Genomic DNA, 19822 nt, shown 5'->3' on the forward strand with positions numbered 1-19822 from the left:
TGGAGGGATTGGCCTTTTTACAATCCCTTTCGTTATGTCCCGGTTCAGCACACTTCGGACAAGAGGCCTTAGGACAGAACCTTTTAACGTGTCCGAATTCTCCACAATTAAAGTATGTTAAGGAGGTTGAGGAAGCATACATGTGGTATTCCCGATCATCCAACGATACTTTAAAGGATATGTTTAAACCTGTATCGGCTCCGCGATCCGGGAGAAGCATGTACACTTGCCTCCTAAAGCTCATTACGTGTTTGACACAATCGCTGCGACACCCGAGCGGAATCATTGAGATTCGGGAGACAATTTTACCGTAGCGAGACAGAACGGATAGGAGTTTCTCGCCTGGCATGAACGGTGGAACGTTGGATATTGTTATCTTGGTAGCTGGCGTATCCATAGGGGATACCATAATATAATGACCCCCTTTTATGGTTAGACCGGTACTAACGACGTCGTGAACGAACTTTTCTTCTGACACGAAGACAACAAATTTCTGGTTCATACGTGATGCCGCTCGAACATTACCGTCTCCTATGATGGATCCCACGGCAAGGATAATGTCCTCAGTAGGAGCTCCTTCAGGCGGAACACATGCGAATGCATGCTTACGCGTTAAATTTTCGAACGCCTCGTAACGAGAGCGTATATTCGCCATAGCAGCGAAATTCCCCCCCCCCCCCCCCCCCTTGTCCGAACCGGACAAGAAGGTATCAAACCTAAATAGTCGAACTAAAGTAAATAATAAACGTGCATAATAAGCACAAAAATGGCTTACAAAGCGCCGTCAAAGCCAGTAGGCCGCACCCAAAATGGGTTCGCTCTCAATCCTCTCTCTCTCTAGAAGACAAGGGTGCAGAACAGATGAAAACACAATGCCGAAGCACACAGGATGGAAAAGGAGAGGGAGGGGGGGCAGGGGAGGGCAGGAGAGGGGGAAAAACTTACAACAGACTCACCAAAACACAGAGCATTTGCTCACAGCCGCCATGATGCCACACCCAACACAAACGGCCTGCAGGGGGCGAGAGAGAGACAGACAGACAGACAGAGACAGAGACAGAGAGAGAGAGAGACAGTCATAACCTCATTATCAACAGTTTGTGAATTTTTCAGCAGGTGACAACCAAATTGATGATTCTCAATTCTCAACATTCAGGGTTGTTGTTGTTTTAACAGTTCTTTGTTGAAATATGTCACATCACTCCAAATCTTGCTTTCTTCCAATCTCTCCTCATCCCTCACCATCATGTGTATCACTCAAATAATTTTGCACGTCAGACAGAATGATTTTAACTCTAAGATGCAGGCATCCAAAATCATACATAAACGCAGTCATTGGGCCTCGGAGGCCCAACGGATATATTCGTGAAGTTTTTTTTTATTTTATAGATTTTTTTTATTTCATATCCTTTTTCAATCCAAGGCGATGCTCATTGATGTGTATTTGCTCAGAACATGTGAATCATTGATCCTATTAGTTGCAAGAATCCTATACAAGTAAGGAATCTTTTTCTTTTTTTTTGCAAAAAAAAATTTTTGCCCTTGGTTTTTCAACTTCTTTTTCTCTAAAACGTTGAGGCTCATGGAGGAGTATTTGCTCAAAAAATATGATTCACTAAAATAAAAAAAACCACCTTTAGAGGCCATTTTTCCCCGCAAGCGGGGGTTGGCCTTTTTCGGGAACTGTGGTTGTTGTTGTTTTTCGGTCCCATTTTTGAAGCAATGTTTTTTTACGGCCAGATGCCCTTCCTGACGCCAACCCTTTTTGCCACCTTTAACGACAAGCAGGGAATTACCAGTGAACTGGTACTCAATTTGCCGACCTCGGAAGGATGACAGGCTGAGTCAACCCCCCTGGCGTTAATTCAGCGATTGACCGGGATTCGAACCCAGGATCCTAGGATCCTAAGCCGGCACCCTAGCCGCTATCCCAACACCAGGGATTCACTAATCCTTTTATTTAGAATGTATATGACCACAACTGTCAAAAATCCTACACCTATGCAGCCATTGGGCCTCGGAGGCCCCACGAATGTATTCGTGTAAAGTTTTTAAATTTTCATATTTTTGTCACTAGATTATTTGTAACCAAGTTATAGGAGCATATAATGAGGCTCATATCAAGAAAATAATGATATAACATAGTAGTACAACAACATTTATGCGGGGCCTCGAAAGCCCCAGGCCTGCATTCGTGTCGGATTTTCAGGTCAAAAGTGAAGAATGAAGATTTTCCCACAAGCCTGAATGAATTATTTTTTTTGTCACTGAACTTTGTGTAACAAGATGTAAGTCGGTGAAAATGAGGCTTATTTCCAAAAAAAATTGTACAGCATAGTTTTTGCAACAAAAAAAACCTTGTGGGCCTCCGAGGTCCAATCACAGCATCCAAGGGATAAGGAAAAGTTGTTCAGTATTTCATGTAACATCTCACATGCATATATTTATTAGTCTTTGTCTTTCCTTCCTTATAGGTCCTCATCCATTGCCAACTCCTGTGGGTGTCACCATAGAGATAACAAATCATATCGTTGATTCCAGCGAGCGAGGTGTAAACGAGAAATTAACGAACCACGTGGGAGGATCCAGCCAGAAAGAGAGCAGCATCTCCAGCCCATCATACCAGAAGCTGGTACCATTCCCACCATCTTTCACACATCAAGGATAATCACACCATTAGAACATGAAAACACTGTACACGCACAATGCTTGTTAACATAAATATGCATGAGTTTCCCTATGTTTATCCATGCTCTATCCTTTTTAAATGCTGAGCGTGATGCAAGGAAGCAGCTCATACCATTTTAGAAGTCTTTGGAATGACTCTGGAGGGAATGTCAGAAAAGGAAATTCAGGTCAGGTCAGTCTTTTGGGACTGCCACTGGTAACCTGTAACCCAGTGCTACCTGCCGCATGGTCGGATTGTTGGCGACTAAACGGACACCCCTCACTGGCTTTGCTAGTGGGGAGGGTGACTGTGACACCTGCCAGGACTAAAACGAACACCTGGCAAAAGGCGGATGAGCTCCCATAGGGAGCCAACGCCATCCAGTAAGGAGAGGTGCCTCCTAAAAAAAATACCCATCCGGTTTAGACCGGTTCAAGTCATACAAAAGACTTAGAAAATGGTATGTGCTGCTTCCTTTCTTGAAAAGGATAGGGTACGGACATTCCTCATCGGTTAACATCCACAGGGAGGAGGAAATTCCTCTTGAGGAAATGCCCCGCTGAGTACAGTGAGAAAATGCGGCGCCATTGTTATGACGCCGATGGTACCCATAGTATCCCAGGAAGTGACGGTAGTGACGGTACTTCCGCCAAGCTCAGTGGCTGTGTTAAGTGTTTGTCTGGTCAGTATGTATGTCCGTGTGTGTTTGTGTGTGTCTGTGTGTGTGTGAGCTCCCCTGATTCAGAGCGGATGTGCTCTAACCATTACACCACCGAGTCCGGTTAGAGGCATGTGCAATGAGAACATATTTTGTCTTTCTAGTTATAAAAGCTAAGATTATGGATGCTATGATGTAGAATTACCGAAAGACATGACAATTAAATCTCTATCGTTTCGTTTCGTGTGCGAGTCATAAAAGCAATGGGCTGTACAGGATGTTTGATAGATTGTTGAGCGCAAAGGAGGATGCAGATGAGTCTGTGAAAAGAAATATAATCCACTTTTGGGATTTAATGAACACTTTGCATATCAAGATGACAAAACTTATGGAAGAGTGAAAAAAAAGGAATGAAATGTTGGTGTACACACTGACAGTACAGTACGGTGATGGGGGAACAGGTAGACAGCGAGCGAACATATTAACAAACTGTCAAAAATACTTGTGAAAACGTGAGATGGTTGCGAATCGTCGAATAATATGGAACTGCAACCGAAATGGAAGGGGGAGAGAGGAGTGGGATTTAACAAAGGAGCAGTGAGTAGGAAGCGTAGACTTGCGGAGGCCAATTTACACAAGGCCTATGAGGCCTGGGCATATCTTGCAAAATAACAATAAACTCCCTGGATTTCTGTAATGAAAAAATCAGCAATTTCCAAGCCTTAGCCTCCTGTCGAAAGATATCATGATTCCGACTTGAAAGAGGCATAAACTCCTGGCATATGCATGAGCAGATACCACCACCTACTGGTGCCTCCTACAGGACAGGTCGTTGAGCAGCGTTATAGGTGCGAGAACATTGTAGTTCCGAGACCGACATGGGCCATTGGGCCAGTCCTCCCGGGGAAGTGCAGTGAATAGCAGGGCCTGCTCCTGGAGGAAGCTGTGCATCCTTTAATTGTAATTGTCCTGCCTGCCCTTTCAGATAGCCTTGTTGTGAACACCCGCGGGATGATGTGTGGCAGGCACATCCTATTAGGCGGTATCCGTGTGGCAATAGCCAGATTGCATAGAAGAAGGTTCCTCGTTTCACTGCGGTGAATGAATTTATTTATATTTGATGAAATAATTTGCGGTGGTTTTAAACTCACTGTATCCAGAACTGTGAGGTAGGAAATGTGAGCCTCCATTTTCATTGCATATTGATAATTATTGCATTGGTACTCATTGCATACCATGAGGGGCTGAGCAACGTCAATAAAGACTGGAACGCACTCGGTAGAGCGCATACAGTTTAGGCCTTGTATCCCACTGATAGGCCGGATCCGGATCCGGATCTTCTTTTTTATGGAAATCTCGTCCTAAAAAGGCATTAAAATCTTCACCAAAACGAGTCAATTGGTCCTTGATACAAACCCAACCTGTCCATCATGTTTAGTCCGAATCCGTATTTCACTTTTTGAGATATCGTGCTCACATGACAAACAAACTGAAAGACAATCAGGGGTGAAAACCACCTCCGTCCACCTCCGGTACTTCACATATGTTTATGTCGAGTACTCCTTGGTGGTACCTGGATGCGGAAGTGTGTTTAGTGATATGATTAGCCTAATACAAGTCATAATTAGCCCGGAGGCGGGGTTTTGTAATCAGTTCTGTGCATCTGTTGGTGTGTGTGTGTGTGTGTGTGTGTGTGTGTGTGTGTGTGTGTGTGTGTGTGTGTGTGTGTGTGTGTGTGTGTGTGTGTGTGTGTGTGTGTGCCGTAACGTTTTTTGAGCTATTAATTGTCATTAAATTTTCACCAAAGATTTATTATGATAATACGGAGAAGGCAAGTTAATAATTTTGTCGAAAGGTCAAAAGGTTAAAGGTCAGGTCACCTAAAATCATCAATTTTAATCCAATTGACCTGAAATTTCAATTTACCATTTGAGTTTTGTCATCATATTTTCAACAAAGCTTTATTGTGATAATACAGAGAAGGAAAATTAATACTTTTGTCAAATGGTCAAAAGGTTAAAGGTCAGGTCATCTAAAATCATCAATTTTCACCTGATTGACCTGAAATTTTAAGAATTTGCATATTGGGTCACTGAATTGGTTCACCAATCAAAAGCCGGAAGATAATTGTTTTTTTTAGATCAAAAGGTCAACGGTCAAGGTTGTGCAAAATTGCCAATTTTCATCCGATTGACCTGAAATTTAAAGAATTTGCATATTGGGTCGCTGAATTGGTTCACCAATCAAAAGCTAGAAGCTGATTGTTTTTTTAGATCAAAAGGTCAAAGGTCAAGGTTGCATAAAATCATCAATTTTCATTTTGTATTTTTTGTACATCGCACCTTTCCTATGCCATCTCCAGGTGTTGCAAATCGTCATTGTCGGGCACCGAAGGGGGCTCGGCAGTGACGCACGCTGAAAGGGAGTACTCATTTTTCACTCTGGTTGATTGTTTGTTTGTTTGTTTGTCCGGGCGATATCTCAGCCATCCTTTGAGCTCGGAAGCTGAAATTTCGGCAAAATAGTGAGCAAGTACTTTGTCAAAAACAGTATTTTTTGTTTTTTGATTAATCAATTAATTGATGAGTTGTTTAATTATTAGCGATTAATTAAGTACTTATACATTTACTTTCTCTTCTCACCATTATCTCAGGCACCTTTTGAGATAGGAAGCTGATATTTGGACATGCCAATGACCAAATGCTTTGGCTGCAAAGGCTATTTTTGATTTATTGATTAATCAATTAATCTATTAATTATTTAATTATTTGATTAATGACAATTTTTTTTTTTTTTTTTTAGTTACAGATTCGGATGAAATGGTGGTGGTTTAGGTGTTCTATTAGGGAATTGATTAATTATTTTATTTTTTTATTATTATTATTTATGTATTTTCATTATTATTTATTTATTTATTTTCTTTCTCATCTGGGCAATATCTGAGGCACCTTTTGAGCTAGGAAGCTGATATTTGGACATGACAGTGACCAAGTGATTTGGCTGTAAAAGGTATTTTTTATTTATTGATTAATTAATTAATCAATTAATTATTTAATTATTCGATGAATGACTTAATGAATTCATTTTTTAAAGTTACAGATTCGGATGAAATGGTGGTGCTTTATGTATTCTATAAGCCAATTGATTAACTATTTAATTTTTTAATGATTATTATTTATTTCTTTTCATTATTAACCATTTATTTATTTTCTTTCTCATTTGGCCAATATCTCAGGCACCTTTTGAGCTCGGAAGCTAATATTTGGACATGACAGTGACCAGATGATGTGGCCATAAAGGATATTTTTGATTTATTGATTAATCATTTAATCGATTAATAATTTATTGATTAATCAATTAATTATTTAATTTTTTATTAATGACTTATTTAACTAAATTTCTAAAAGATACATCTTCGGATGAAGCACTAGTGGTTTAGTTATGCGATTAGCCAATTGATTAAGAAAATATTTTATGATAATCTTTTATTGATTTTAATTATGCAATTAATCAATCAATTAGTGTACACCTCTCCCTCCCAACACAGTCTCTATGAGCTGCACTGCGGTATTGCCGGGCACCTGAGGCGCCCCGGCAATGCCGTGCTTTAGGATATTTAATTATTTGGCATGGGGGCGGTGTACTTCGAATGTATCTACTTGTTAACCTATTTTCTTTATTTTGAGGATACAGAAGAAGAAGAGGTCTGAATACAAACGGACGCAGACGGGCTTTGCATTTTCAGATGTTTTCTCGTTGATTAATTAGGCTATGATGTACAAACGCATGTCACAGTACAATATACGTAGTTGTGTGGATTTGCCATACAGTCAGGGTGTTATGGTGGCTCAGGTGGAGTGTTCTCACCTTTGAGCTGTCTAATCTGTGTTTTATTTCTGGCCAGACTATAAACTGCCATGTTGGTGCTTTGCAGGTAATTACATCATTGTACGCTGTCTTTTGACAGGGATTTTTGGAAAGTCAGCTTGTCAATGTTAAGTACATTACTCCCAAATTACATTTTGAAAAGTGTAGGCTGTTGTGTGTCAGTAACCACCTTTAGAGGCCATTTTTCCCCGCAAAGCGGGGGTTGGCCTTTTTTGGGAGCCGTGGTTGTTGTTGTTTTTCTGTCCCCTTTTTGAAGCAATGTTTTACGGCCGGATGCCCTTCCTGACGCCAACCCTTTTTGTCGCCTTTAACGACAAACAGGGAATTACCAGTGAGCTGGCACTTTGTCAGTGCTTTGGCTAAATTGTAATTTACTGCTGCAATATATCCTGTGGCAAAACATAAGCAACATAGCCAAACTTAAATAATGATGCAACCAACAGACCAAATTCGGAACTGAATCTCCTCCGTGTAGCAAGCATCCTGCCGGAATACATTTAATGCCAAACACAATAATTGGACATATATATATTATATATATATTATATATATATATATATATATATATATATATATATATATATATATATATATATATATATATATATATATATATATATATATTTATATATATATATTGAAGGAGTCCGGGCTCCAGCATGATACGGACAAAAGGATGGCAAGGCACAAACTCGTCCGAGAAGATATTTATTTGTAAAACCAACTCGGGAACACTGAAAAGCCCGTTTATCGGGCTGCCTGATAAAGCACAACCAGAAACCGAAACCGAAACCCACGCCTCTCAGGCGAGGCGTGCTTCGGTGGTCACGTGATCAACAGGTGTAGCTGATTATACCCGCACGCGCGGCACGCTTTGGTGTTCACGTGACCAGCCACTCTGGCGCCGTGGTTCCCCGCCGGTGACGTCACCGGCTGGAGCAAGGAGATTCTGATGCTGGTCTTGCTTGGGGGACCCATGGGTCGCTACACACGCCCCCCCAGAATGGACTTGGTCCAGGGAGGTCAACCTGAGGGGGGTCCGGATGACCCGATCGAAACGACACCTGGCCAGTCGCGGGGGGGGGGGGGGGTCCGGTGTGGTGGTGGGTGGTCGGACGGGGGGTGTAGTGGACGGAGGGCGGCTGCGCCGTGGTGGTAGAGCCAGCCGTGGCGGCTGGCCGACGTCCATGTGGGCCGGTTTGAGGCGGTCCAGCGAGATCCGGTCCGCCCGGCCGCTGATGCTGACGATGAAGGACTTGTTGTCCCGGCGTAGGACCCGGAAGGGTCCGTCGTATGGTGGCCGGAGCGGCCCCCGGTGCGCGTCGTGGCGCACAAAGACGTACTCCGCCGTGCGGAGTGCTGGGGGGACGTAGGAGTGGGGGTCGCCGTGGCGGGACGTTGGCACCAGGGCGAAACGTTGGGCGGCCTCCTGGAAATACGTGCGCTGGCGCGCGGTGGACCAGGGGCTGGTGGCGTCGGGCACGAACTCGCCCGGGACGCGAAGAGTCTGGCCGTACACCAGCTCGGCGGTGGACGCCTGGAGGTCCTCCTTGGGGGCCGTGCGGAGGCCCAAAAGGACCCACGGGAGCCGGCCGGCCCACCCGTCTTCCTGGAGGCCGGCCATGAGTGCGGCCTTCATGGAGCGGTGAAACCGCTCGCACAACCCGTTGGCTTGGGGGTGGTAGGCCGTGGTGCGGTGCAGAGTGACTCCCAACGAGCGGGCGACCGCGCCCCAAAGTTCGGACGTAAACTGTGGGCCGCGGTCAGACGAGATGTCCGCCGGTGCGCCGAAGCACGTGACCCAGGTGGCGATGAACGCCTGCGCCACGTCGGCGGTGGAGGTGAGGGGCATGGCCTCCGGCCACCTGGTGGTCCTGTCCACCATGGTGAGCAGGTGGGTGAACCCCTGCGATGGGGGCAGGGGACCCACCAGGTCCACGTGGATGTGGTCGAAACGCTGCTCGGGCACGGTGAAAGGAGCCAACGGAGCCAGGGTGTGACGGTGGACCTTGGCCCGCTGGCAGGCTGTGCAGGCGTTGGCCCAGTCGCGGACGTCCCGTCGCAACCCGTGCCAGACGAAGCGTGCCGACACCAGCTTCTGGGATGCCTTCCAGCCTGGGTGCGAGAGGTCGTGGAGGGAAGCGAAAATGCGCCGCTGCCAGGAGACCAGCACGACGGGGCGTGGTCGGCATTGGGAGACGTCGCAGAGCAGGACCGTGCCCGCGAAGGGGATGTCAGCCAAGCGGAGGCCCGTGTCTGCCACCCTCAGCGCCTGCACCGTGCCGTCGGTGGCCTGGTCCGTCGCCATCAGGGCGAAATCCACGCCGAGGTGGATGGCGTTGGCGCAGGCCCGAGAAAGGCAGTCGGCCACGGTGTTGTCTTTCCCGGCGACGTGCCAGATGTCCGTGGTGTATTCCGACACGGCGGATAGGTGGCGCTGCTGGCGGGCCGACCACGGCTCCATGACCTTGGCCATTGCGAAAATCAATGGCTTGTGGTCGACAAAGGCCATGAATGGGCGGCCCTCCAGGAGGTGGCGAAAAGGGCGGACGGCCAGGTACAGCCCGAGGAGCTCTCGGTCGAACGTGCTGTGCTTCAGCTCGTTGGGCAGGAGTTGCCGGCTGAAGAACGCGAGCGGCTGCCAGGCCCCGTTCACCCATTGCTCATGGGCCGCGCCCACGACGTAGTCGGAGGCGTCCGTGGTGAGGGCGATGGGGGCATGGGGTACCGGGTGGGCCAGCAGCGTGGCGTTGGCGAGGGCCCGTTTCGCGCCGGCAAAAGCCGCGTCCATGTCCGTGCACCAGACGACGTCGTGCTTCGCCGGCTGGCCGTGGAGGGCGGCGTACAAGGGCCGCATGAGTTGCACCGCTCGGGGCACGAAGCGGTGATAGAAGTTCACCATCCCGAGGAACTCCTGCAGCGCCTTGACGGAGCAGGGGCGCGGGAAAGCGGCGATGGCCTCGACTTTGGCCGGCAGCGGCACAGCGCCGTTCCGGGTGATGCTGTGGCCCAAAAGGTCGATCGTCGCCGCACCAAAGTGACATTTAGCCGGGTTGACAATCAAGCCGTGCTCGCTGAGGCGGCCGAACAGCGTCCGTCCGGAGGTGGAGGAGGTGCTCGGCTCTGGACGTGCTGGCGATGAGGATGTCGTCCAGGTAGGTGAAGAGGAATGGCAGGTCGCGCAGCACGCCGTCCATCAGGCGCTGGAACGCCTGCGCCGCATTTTTGAGGCCGAAGGGCATCCGGAGGAACTCGAAGAGGCCGAAAGGTGTGATCACGGCCGTCTTCGGGATGTCGGCCGGGCGGACGGGCACCTGGTGGTACCCCCGAATCAGGTCCACTTTAGAAAAAATGGTCCGCCCCGCCAACCGGGCGGAAAAATCCTGGATGTGCGGGACGGGGTACCTGTCGGGGGTAGTGGCGTCGTTGAGGCGGCGGTAGTCGCCGCATGGCCGCCATCCGCCCCCCGGCTTCGGGACGATGTGCAACGGCGAGGCCCAGGCGCTGCCGGAGCGCCGCACGATGCCGAGGCGCTCCAGCGCCGTGAACTCGGCCTTGGCGACGGCGAGTTTGGCGGGGTCGGGACGGCGAGCCCGGGCGTACACCGGCGGGACCGTAGTGGGGATGTGATGCTCGATGCCATGCCGCACTGCGATGGCCGAAAACGTCGGCCGCGTGAGGGCCGGGAACTCCGCGAGGAGACGTGCGAAGTCATCCGCCAATGGGAGGGTGCAGGAAAACTCGGTGGGTGCGGCCCGGCTCAAGGCGCACACCAGGGAGCTGAAAGTCTCGGCGTTGACGAGACGCCGGCGTTTCACGTCTACCAGCAGCCCGTGGGCGCACAAGAAATTGGCCCAGAGCAAAGCCATGGGGACGTCCGCCGTCACGAACTCCCAGTGAAAGAGCTGGCTGCCGAAGCGGAGGGTGACGGTGCGTGGGCCGAAAGTGCGGATGGCGGAGCCGTTGGCCGCGACCAATGGGGGGCCGCAGACGGCGGCCCGCCTGTCCTCCACCGAAGCGGGAATGATGCTCAGCTGGGTGCCGGTGTCGCAGAGGAAGCGCCGCCCCGACGCTCGGTCCGCGATGAATAGCAGGTTTCCGGAACGGCCGGCGTTCATTGCTGGGAGGGAACGCCGGCTCGCCCGTTTCCCGACTTGCCGAACGTGCACGGGGGTCGGCATGATCGGGCCTGCCGCCCGAACCTGGCGTGGAAATAGCACCAGGCCGGGTCGGGCGGGGGCTCCGGTCGATGCGTCGGGACCGGGCGACGCGGCGTCGCCGCTGCCAGTCGTGCCGGCCCGGCGGTCTCCGGGAAGGAGACTGCGTCGCGGGCGTCGGGCGGGTGGGCGGGAAGGCTCCCGGCTGCCACCCCGACGAGCTTGCTCGCCGCTCCGGCGAGCTGGCTTGCCGAAGCGATTTTGTCGGCCTCCTTGGCGAGGTCGCGGGCGTTTATGATGGTCATACCTGCCAGGGCGACCCGTACCGGGGCCGGGAGCTGGCGAAGAAAGAGCTCCTGAAACAGGAAATCCGAGGGGTGCTCGCCGAGCAACGCGAGCATGTAGTCCATGCGCTCGGACGGGCGTGTATCGCCGAGCTTGGGTAGGTCGAGCAGGCGTCGTGCACGCTCAGCCGGGGAAAGGGCGAACGCGCCCAGCAGAAGTGCCTTGATGGCGTCGTACTTGCCGTCAGCGGGCGGGTTCTGGAGGAAGCTCAGGCAGTGGGCGGCGGTCGCGGAGCCGAGCGCGGCGACCACGTAATGGTAGCGGGTGGCGTCCTCCGTGATGCCACGCAGGGCGAACTGGGAGTCCGCCTGCACGAACCAGACGGCGGCAGTGCTTCCCAGAAGGTGGGCAGCTTGAGGGACACTGCGGTGTCCATCGCGTGTTGCAAATTCGGGGTCACCAGTGAAGGAGTCCGGGCTCCAGCATGATACGGACAAAAGGATGGCAAGGCACAAACTCATCCGAGAAGATATTTATTCGTAAAACCAACTCGGGAACACTGAAAAGCCCGTTTATCGGGCTGCCTTATAAAGCACAACCAGAAACCGAAACCGAAACCGAAAGCCACGCCTCGCCTCGGTGGTCACGTGATCAACAGGTGTAGCTGATTATACCCGCACGCGCGGCACGCTTTGGTGGTCACGTTACCAGCCACTCTGGCGCCGTGGTTCCCCGCCGGTGACGTCACCGGCTGGAGCAAGGAGATTCTGATGCTGGTCTTGCTTGTGGGACCCATGGGTCGCTACAATATATATATATATATATATATATATATATATATATATATATATATATATATATATATATATATATATATTATATACATATATATACAATAGCTTGGCTCGGATCACGGCGCTCGCCTCACCACGTGTCGTTACTGAGGAACGGGCTGATTTTAGTTGAGGATAATGACTGATATTACATTTTTATAAGCAATTTAGGTTGAAGATTTAGGTTGAAAAAATATATAGAACTAAAAAAAGAACCCCTCAGCACATACATCGGGGAGGGGCAGGTGCAGACTGGAAGTTTGGGATGATTACACCTCACCACCACGTAATTTAAAATACCTCACCCACATAATTTTAAACACATCACCACCAAGGAATTTAAAACACCTCACCCCCACGTAATTTAAAACACCTCACCCCCACCAAATTTAAAACACCACACCACCATGTAATCCAAAACACCTCACCCCCATGTAATTCAAAACACCTCACCACCAAGTAATCCAAAACACCTCACCCCCACATAATTAAAAACACCTCACCACCAAGTAATTCAAAACACCTCACCATCACGTAATTAAAAACACTTTACCCCCATGTAATTCAAAACACCTCACCACCACATAATTCAAAACTCCTCACCACCACGTAATTCAAAACACCTCACCCCCCACGTAATTTAAAACACCTCACCCCCACTAAATTTAAAACACCTCACCACCACGTAATCCAAAACACCTCACCCCCATGTAATTCAAAACACCTTACCACCATGTAAATCAAAACACCTCACCACCACGTAATTCAAAACACCTCACCACCACATAATTTAAAACACCTCACCACCAAGTAATTCAAAACACCTCACCACCATGTGATTCAAAAACACCTCACCACCACGTAATTCAAAACACCTCACCCCCGCGTAATTTAAAACACCTCACCCCCACCAAATTTAAAACACCTCACCACCACGTAATCCAAAACACCTCACCCCCATGTAATTCAAAACACCTTACCACCATGTAAATCAAAACACCTCACCACCACGTACTTCAAAACACCTCACCACCACATAATTTAAAACACCTCACCACCAAGTAATTCAAAACACCTCACCACCATGTAATTTAAAAACACCTCACCACCACATAATTCAAAATACCTCACCACCACATGATTCAAAACCACCACCACGTTATTAAAAACACTTCACAACCATGGAAAAAAAGTTTCAGGGAGTAGTTCATTCACAACAGACACTGCCCAGATGTGTAGTTATATAGATAAATGACTGTACCTGAGTTGCTGTTTTGTCATGGTTTACACCAATCATAATTGAAACAATCATAATCCACAAATGTATTTGTAATATACGTGATATTACATTTTATAAACAATTGAAGTTGAAAACTTAAGTCGAAAAAAAAAAAAGTTAGGAAAAAAGAAAAAGTTTATCCAACATTGAACAATCAACATTGAACAAATGAATGATATATTGGAATGCTTTTTGAGCCATCCTGGATTGCTCGCTTCCATATGGAAGGCAAATCGAACTTGCAGAGACTACTACTACTCGTAGTTATTTCATGACCCCAATTATTCCTACCATCTTGCTGGCCAAGCCATGATACTCGACACAAGATGGCAGGAATTTAGAATAAATAATAAATAAACAGATAATTCATCTACTCTTCACAAGAAAACACCGTGAGATCTTTAACATCCACTAACTAATACCAGCAGATGGAGAAAATCTGGCTTTACGTCAATCCAACGCACAGCGCACTTTGTCATGCAACACACCATTCTGGAACTTTGTGGACGGGTGAAAGGCAAGTATGCTACCTCTGCACCATCCCATTGGACCAGAGCTTGCGCAGAGACCTGGAAAGAAAGAAAAGTGTAAATGTCACATGTGCAGGTTTTGAGAAGCAAGGATGAAACATGGTGTCCAGTGGTAGCTGAGAGGTCCAGTTTGGTACAGGAAATGCTCAATTCCTTCAAGCCCAATTATTCCAGGGATAAAGCTGCAAGAAGAGACTATGGAGACATTGGTTGTAAACTTGAGCTTTTGAAGTATGGATTATTTTTGAGGCCTGCAGTTTCTGATGAACTAGGTCCATCGTGGATATTCCGGCCTTTGTATCCTTATTTTGACAGTCGAGAGGGAGACGCAGTGCTGGATTGCTCTCTGATTAATGAGATGTTTTTGACACAATGGAGATTCTTTTTGTGTAACAGATTAATTGGCCTTATGCCATTCTCAATTGAAAATAAAAGTTGCACTGATTAAAAACGAATCTTTTGTGTACGGTGGCCTTTCATTAAAATGAATAGTCTCTGGCACAAATAATGATAATATCGCCAGCAAAGGAGCAGACTCGGTAGTGTAATGGTTACAGCGTCCACTCCGAGTCTGGGAGGTCAAACCCCAGCCGAGTCATACAAAATACTTTTAAAATGGTGCAGGCTGCCTCCTTACTTGACATTCAGCATTTTAAAGAGAAAAGCGGCGCCATTGCATGTTGTGACGTCGCTGGTACCCAGTGTATTCTGGGAGGTGACGGCGCTTCCCCCAAACTCAGTGGCTGTGTTTATCTCATCAGAATGTCCATGTGTGTGAGAGATATGTGAGTGGCAACAGCTCCATTACGAGCCTTTAGACCCGGTGTTAAACAAATAAATAAATAAGAATTTTGTTTTTTTGGACACAGAGGCAAGACTCGTGTAAAAGCGAACATTACACACGAGAACAGACACAGCCCCATAAAACATACAATAAATAAAGGGAGCGGGAGACTAGACGGGGAGAAAGAGGAAAGCATACAAGCACAACGGTCGAGAACAGGGACGTCGGTAGATCTGTGGAAGAAAGAGGGCCGGTAGAGAGGGGGGAAGGGGGAAGGAAGGGGTACACGCTATCTATCTATAATTCCAGTAATCTCTGTGTGTGTGTGTGTGTGTGTGTGTGTGTGTGTGTGTGTGTGTGTGTGTGTGTGTGTGTGTGTGTGTGTGTGTGTGTGTATGTCTGTGTGTTTGTCTGTGACCGCTGTTTCTCGACAACCACGGGTCCGATATACTTGAAACTTGCCAGGTATATTGCTGGGGACCCGAGGATGTGCCTTTTCAAGGTTTCATATTAATCGGACAAGTAGTTACCGAGCTATGTCCAAAAAACGATTCAACCAATCAGAGAGCAGCGAGTTATCACGTGTGCCGAACGTGGCGAACAGACTCTGCCTCGGACGGCACATTTGAGAGCGTATTCATTTATTTCACGTTGGCAAACTATGTTGCCGCTATGTTGGCGTTAAACTATGTTTTAAAACTAATTAAAACTAATTTGCGATTCTTTCGCTTTCCTGCGCGTTTGTGCACGCTATGGCGATTTCTTTACCAAACTCCGCAAGCCGTTCGCTTTGGACCAAACCATTTCATGTAAATAGAGGGGGGGGGATTGTCACCGTACTCGCAAGCCGTTCGCTTTGGACCAAACCATTTCATGTAAATAGAGGGGGGGGATATAATTTTAGATATAGATATAGTACGGGCATGCCCTAGTAAAACAAATTGACCCTACTAGGAATTTCAGGAAAGAAGTTGGAGATTGAAAGAGGTAGATTTGGGGTGTTTTAACGGGGGTAGAAAAGATCAAGGTTTTGGATGGGGAAAATAAGAGATGGTGGTGAACAGCCGTTGTAAAGACCTGGAGGGTGGAGTGGGATTTAATAGAGTGAGGGAATTTGTTCCAGAGGTGGAAGAAAAGGGGAATGAAGGAGTGAAGGTGAGCAGAGAGTCTTGATTTTGGTGGTTTCACAAGAAGAGGGTTGCTGGCAGATCTTGTGCATCCCGCAGGAAAATTTGGGGAACCGAGCAATAAGAATTGCTTTTAAAGCAATTTTAAAGTAAAGCCCGTGTCCGAAGGAAGCGGTTCAGTTTGGCATTTTAATATGAAATAGGCCACGCCTAGAGACGAATATAACCCTTTAGAATCACCCTTTAAAACCCATTAGAATCACCCTTTAGAACCATTTAGAATCACTCTTTAGAACCCATTATAATTACCCTTTGAACCCTCTAGAATTACACTTTTGGAACCCATTACAATTAAACACGGTGGGTGAGAAAGGTTCGACTTCTTCATTTTTGATGGGCGGATGGACGGATGGAAGGAAGGACATAGCCAAATATTGAAGAGGCTTCACCACTTTAAAATTTGGAATTATCTTTGCAAAATATATCTCAAACTCTATTAGTTTTGGAAATCTACAGAATAAAGTCTGTAAATTAAAAAGTCACCTGTTTGTGTAGCTAAAGATGATGTCGAGGGTAAACTACTGTGCAGTGTAAGATGAGTGTATTGTTCTATCTGTCGTGAGCAGGGTGCACATGTCGGGCATGGTTGGCTTGGCCGAGGCGCAGTGCTTGCTGTCATGGCTGCTGCTGCTACGTCAGCATGTCTTCTGCTTCTCTTCCTGTACTTCTTACGTCAGCGGAACAGCTTCACAGCATCGGTAATGTCTCACGCCACCCACAATCCTGGCCACACATTGGATCGATTTGTACATTCATCCATGCAAATCAGAGTTATCCATCCAAGAGTGATTAACAAATTTGCGGTATGTTTCCTCCTGATTTCAAACCTCCTGATGTCATTTCCTGCTCGCAAAAAAAAAACTGGTTGTAGTTGCGCAGATCCATATATTCAAAACAGAATGCACCACCAACTAGGATAGCTGCCCATTAGGCAGGCCTCAGGTCCAATGTTTCAACTGAGGCAATTGTTCCTGAATGAAGACCCATCGATGCCCGTAACATCAGACTTGAGCCTTGCCAACTGGGCAATGGATGAATTTGTGGTGCCTTCAGCTTTGAATATAATCTCGGTGTTCCAAATTAAGTATAAAAGTAGTTTCAAACTACTTTGTATGAGCAGACAACTGTATAATGAGAATCATTGATTTGGCATTCATATTGCTTTGATGAATCTTCATTGAGTCACCCGGGTAGGTGAACATGTCCTCACTCAATGCGAATCAGTCAGGCAAAATTAGTCATTTGTTGGTGTCTCTCATGTGGCATCAGGACATAATACTTCACAATAGATGTGACAATATATGATTGCAATAACTCCAAATGTTGTCATCATTGAATTCGAGTGGAAAAAGCGAGAGCTTGATCGAGATTTGATAATTTCATGATGTGGCATTAGCAAAACCATTTGTTTCATACTCAACATCCAACATTAGATGTTTTGTTTTGAGTGTTCAGAGTTGAGAAGGAATCCTCAGCAATACAAATCAGGTGATCAATCATCAGTTTTTACCATATTATTAGCCCTCATTGGAGACGGGGACGGGGACGGGGGTTTATGGATTGGGTTTGGTCTTTCCGTCTGTCCGTCTGTCTGTCTGTCCGTCTGTCCGGCTTCAACCATATCTCGGAGATGTATAGACCGATGTTGTTCATACTTGGCAAAAGGACAACACATGATGGGATACATATGCACATCATTTTGTTTCAAGATGTGATAAAAGATGGCCGACTGGCGACCATTTTGTTACTTAAACATGTCCTCAAAAATGTATCGGATAAGCATTGTCCGATTTTGTTAAAACTTGGCAAAACATAGCACATGACGGCATGCACATGCACCTCACTGTTCGATCTGATAAAAGATGGCTGACTAGTAGACTCTCAGCTATTTTAATTGTAACAAAGAAATCCCAGTATTGAACACTCTCCTCAACCATTTATCAGACATGCATTTACCGATTTTGTTCGAACTTGCCACAACGAAAATACATGGGAGTATACATATGCAGAAGATTTTGTTTTGCAATCCGACCAAAGATGGCCGACTGGCAGCCTTTAACTCCATACAGCAAAATTACTAAAACCATGGGGGCTATGACATTTTATGTCTTTTTCTCCTTGTTGTCGCTCTCGTATACCTCCCCGCACCTCCTCCCCACTTCTAATTTATTGTACCTTTTATTCTCTTGTAGGCCTCTGTTGCTGTGTCTACAGACAGCCACCTGTCTCGCTTGCAGAACTCTGGATATGAAAACCCAACTTATCGCTACTTAGAGAGAGAATGAAAGGAAGTTTGGTTTGGTGATGATTTGGTCATTGAAAGAGTGGACATTTGCTAGATAACAAGACATGAAAAAGAGAATAGAGAGGGGGAGACATGGAAACAATGTGACATTGAGTATAAGTCTAGACATCACAGAGAGATCACAGAAGAGGTTAGATGGAAAGTTCATTATGAATTGAGACTGATTAAAGAACAGAAAGAAACTGTATATTAATATGGAGGAAAGAAAAGTGATAAGGCAATGGGAGAATTGTTACGGGAAAGGTGGGCACAGATTATCACAAGGTTTAAAGGTCAGAGAAGTTCCTCTTATTTGTACTGGGGGCCCAAATTGTGCTGCAATCTTTCTTGCCATCACTTGTTACATAATCCTTTTACTCTTACATACTAAGTTAACAATCGATATTTTGTTTTCCATAGTGTGAAATTCTCTTTACACCATATACTGCAGTCAAATGTACATCTGGAGGGTCATCGAGAAGCGGATTGATGGAAATTGGCAAAGGGACAAGGAAGGATACTATATATATATTTCACAAATGGGAAAATCTATTCAGTTGTTTCATATAAGAAATGTCTGACATTTTAAGTGGTTGAATGAATGGTGATGTTGTGACCGTTGAATGTGACGTTTGTCGTATTATTGTATTTGATCGTAAAATGTATTGTTTGTTTCATGTTGTATTGGTGTGAAACGATCGCGACGGAGGGAAGCAAAGGAGCAGCAAGATGGATTATGTGGAGGACTTAGGACGAGTAAGGGGGTAAAGGAGGTGGGGGGATGGTTAATTGACAAAGTGCAGTGGGGGGTTAGTGAGAGGTTACAGAGCGCATCAAATCAGTCGATTGTGAGGTTTCTCTTTGACCAGGATGAAGCGAGTGTGTTTCACAAGATTGAATGTGTTTCCTTCAAGGGGGTACATTGCCGTTAATTATAATCACCGTAATGGGAGGATGGGATGATGCACCAAATCCAGATTGTGCATCGGCCCTTTGTATGCATGACGATATGTAGTCGTTGACTAAGCCAAACACTGCGTAACTTATCAAATTATACGCTAACTAACCACAATCCACAACCTGCACTCAAATCCGATCTTAGTACATTGGAGCATTTATATTGTTGAACTCCATTAAAAAAAAAACTTCCATAAAAAAAAACTTCATTAAAAAAAACTTCCATTAAAAAAACAACTTCCATTTTAAAAAAACTTCCATAAAAAAAAATTCATTAAAAAAAACTTCCATTAAAAAAAACTTCCATAAAAA

At 46.4% G+C, this 19822-nt stretch overlaps 1 protein-coding gene across 2 annotated transcripts in view; it reads left to right on the forward strand.

Annotated features, from left to right (window-relative positions):
- Positions 1-19177, forward strand: part of LOC137423506 (uncharacterized) — a 133779-nt gene extending 114602 nt beyond the window's left edge. For both annotated transcript variants that reach the window (XM_078771327.1, XM_078771333.1), the window contains exons 11-13: positions 2475-2632; positions 16836-16967; positions 18462-19177. In XM_078771327.1, the coding sequence (XP_078627453.1) occupies positions 2475-2632; positions 16836-16967; positions 18462-18554 (383 nt within the window). In that variant the 3' untranslated portion in view covers positions 18555-19177. The remainder of the gene's footprint in view (positions 1-2474; positions 2633-16835; positions 16968-18461) is intronic.
- The last annotated feature ends 645 nt before the right edge of the window (positions 19178-19822 follow it).

Source organism: Myxine glutinosa, chromosome 1, assembly GCF_964187855.1.
Source record: "Myxine glutinosa chromosome 1, kmMyxGlut1.1, whole genome shotgun sequence".
Classification (NCBI taxonomy): Eukaryota; Metazoa; Chordata; class Myxini; order Myxiniformes; family Myxinidae; genus Myxine; species Myxine glutinosa.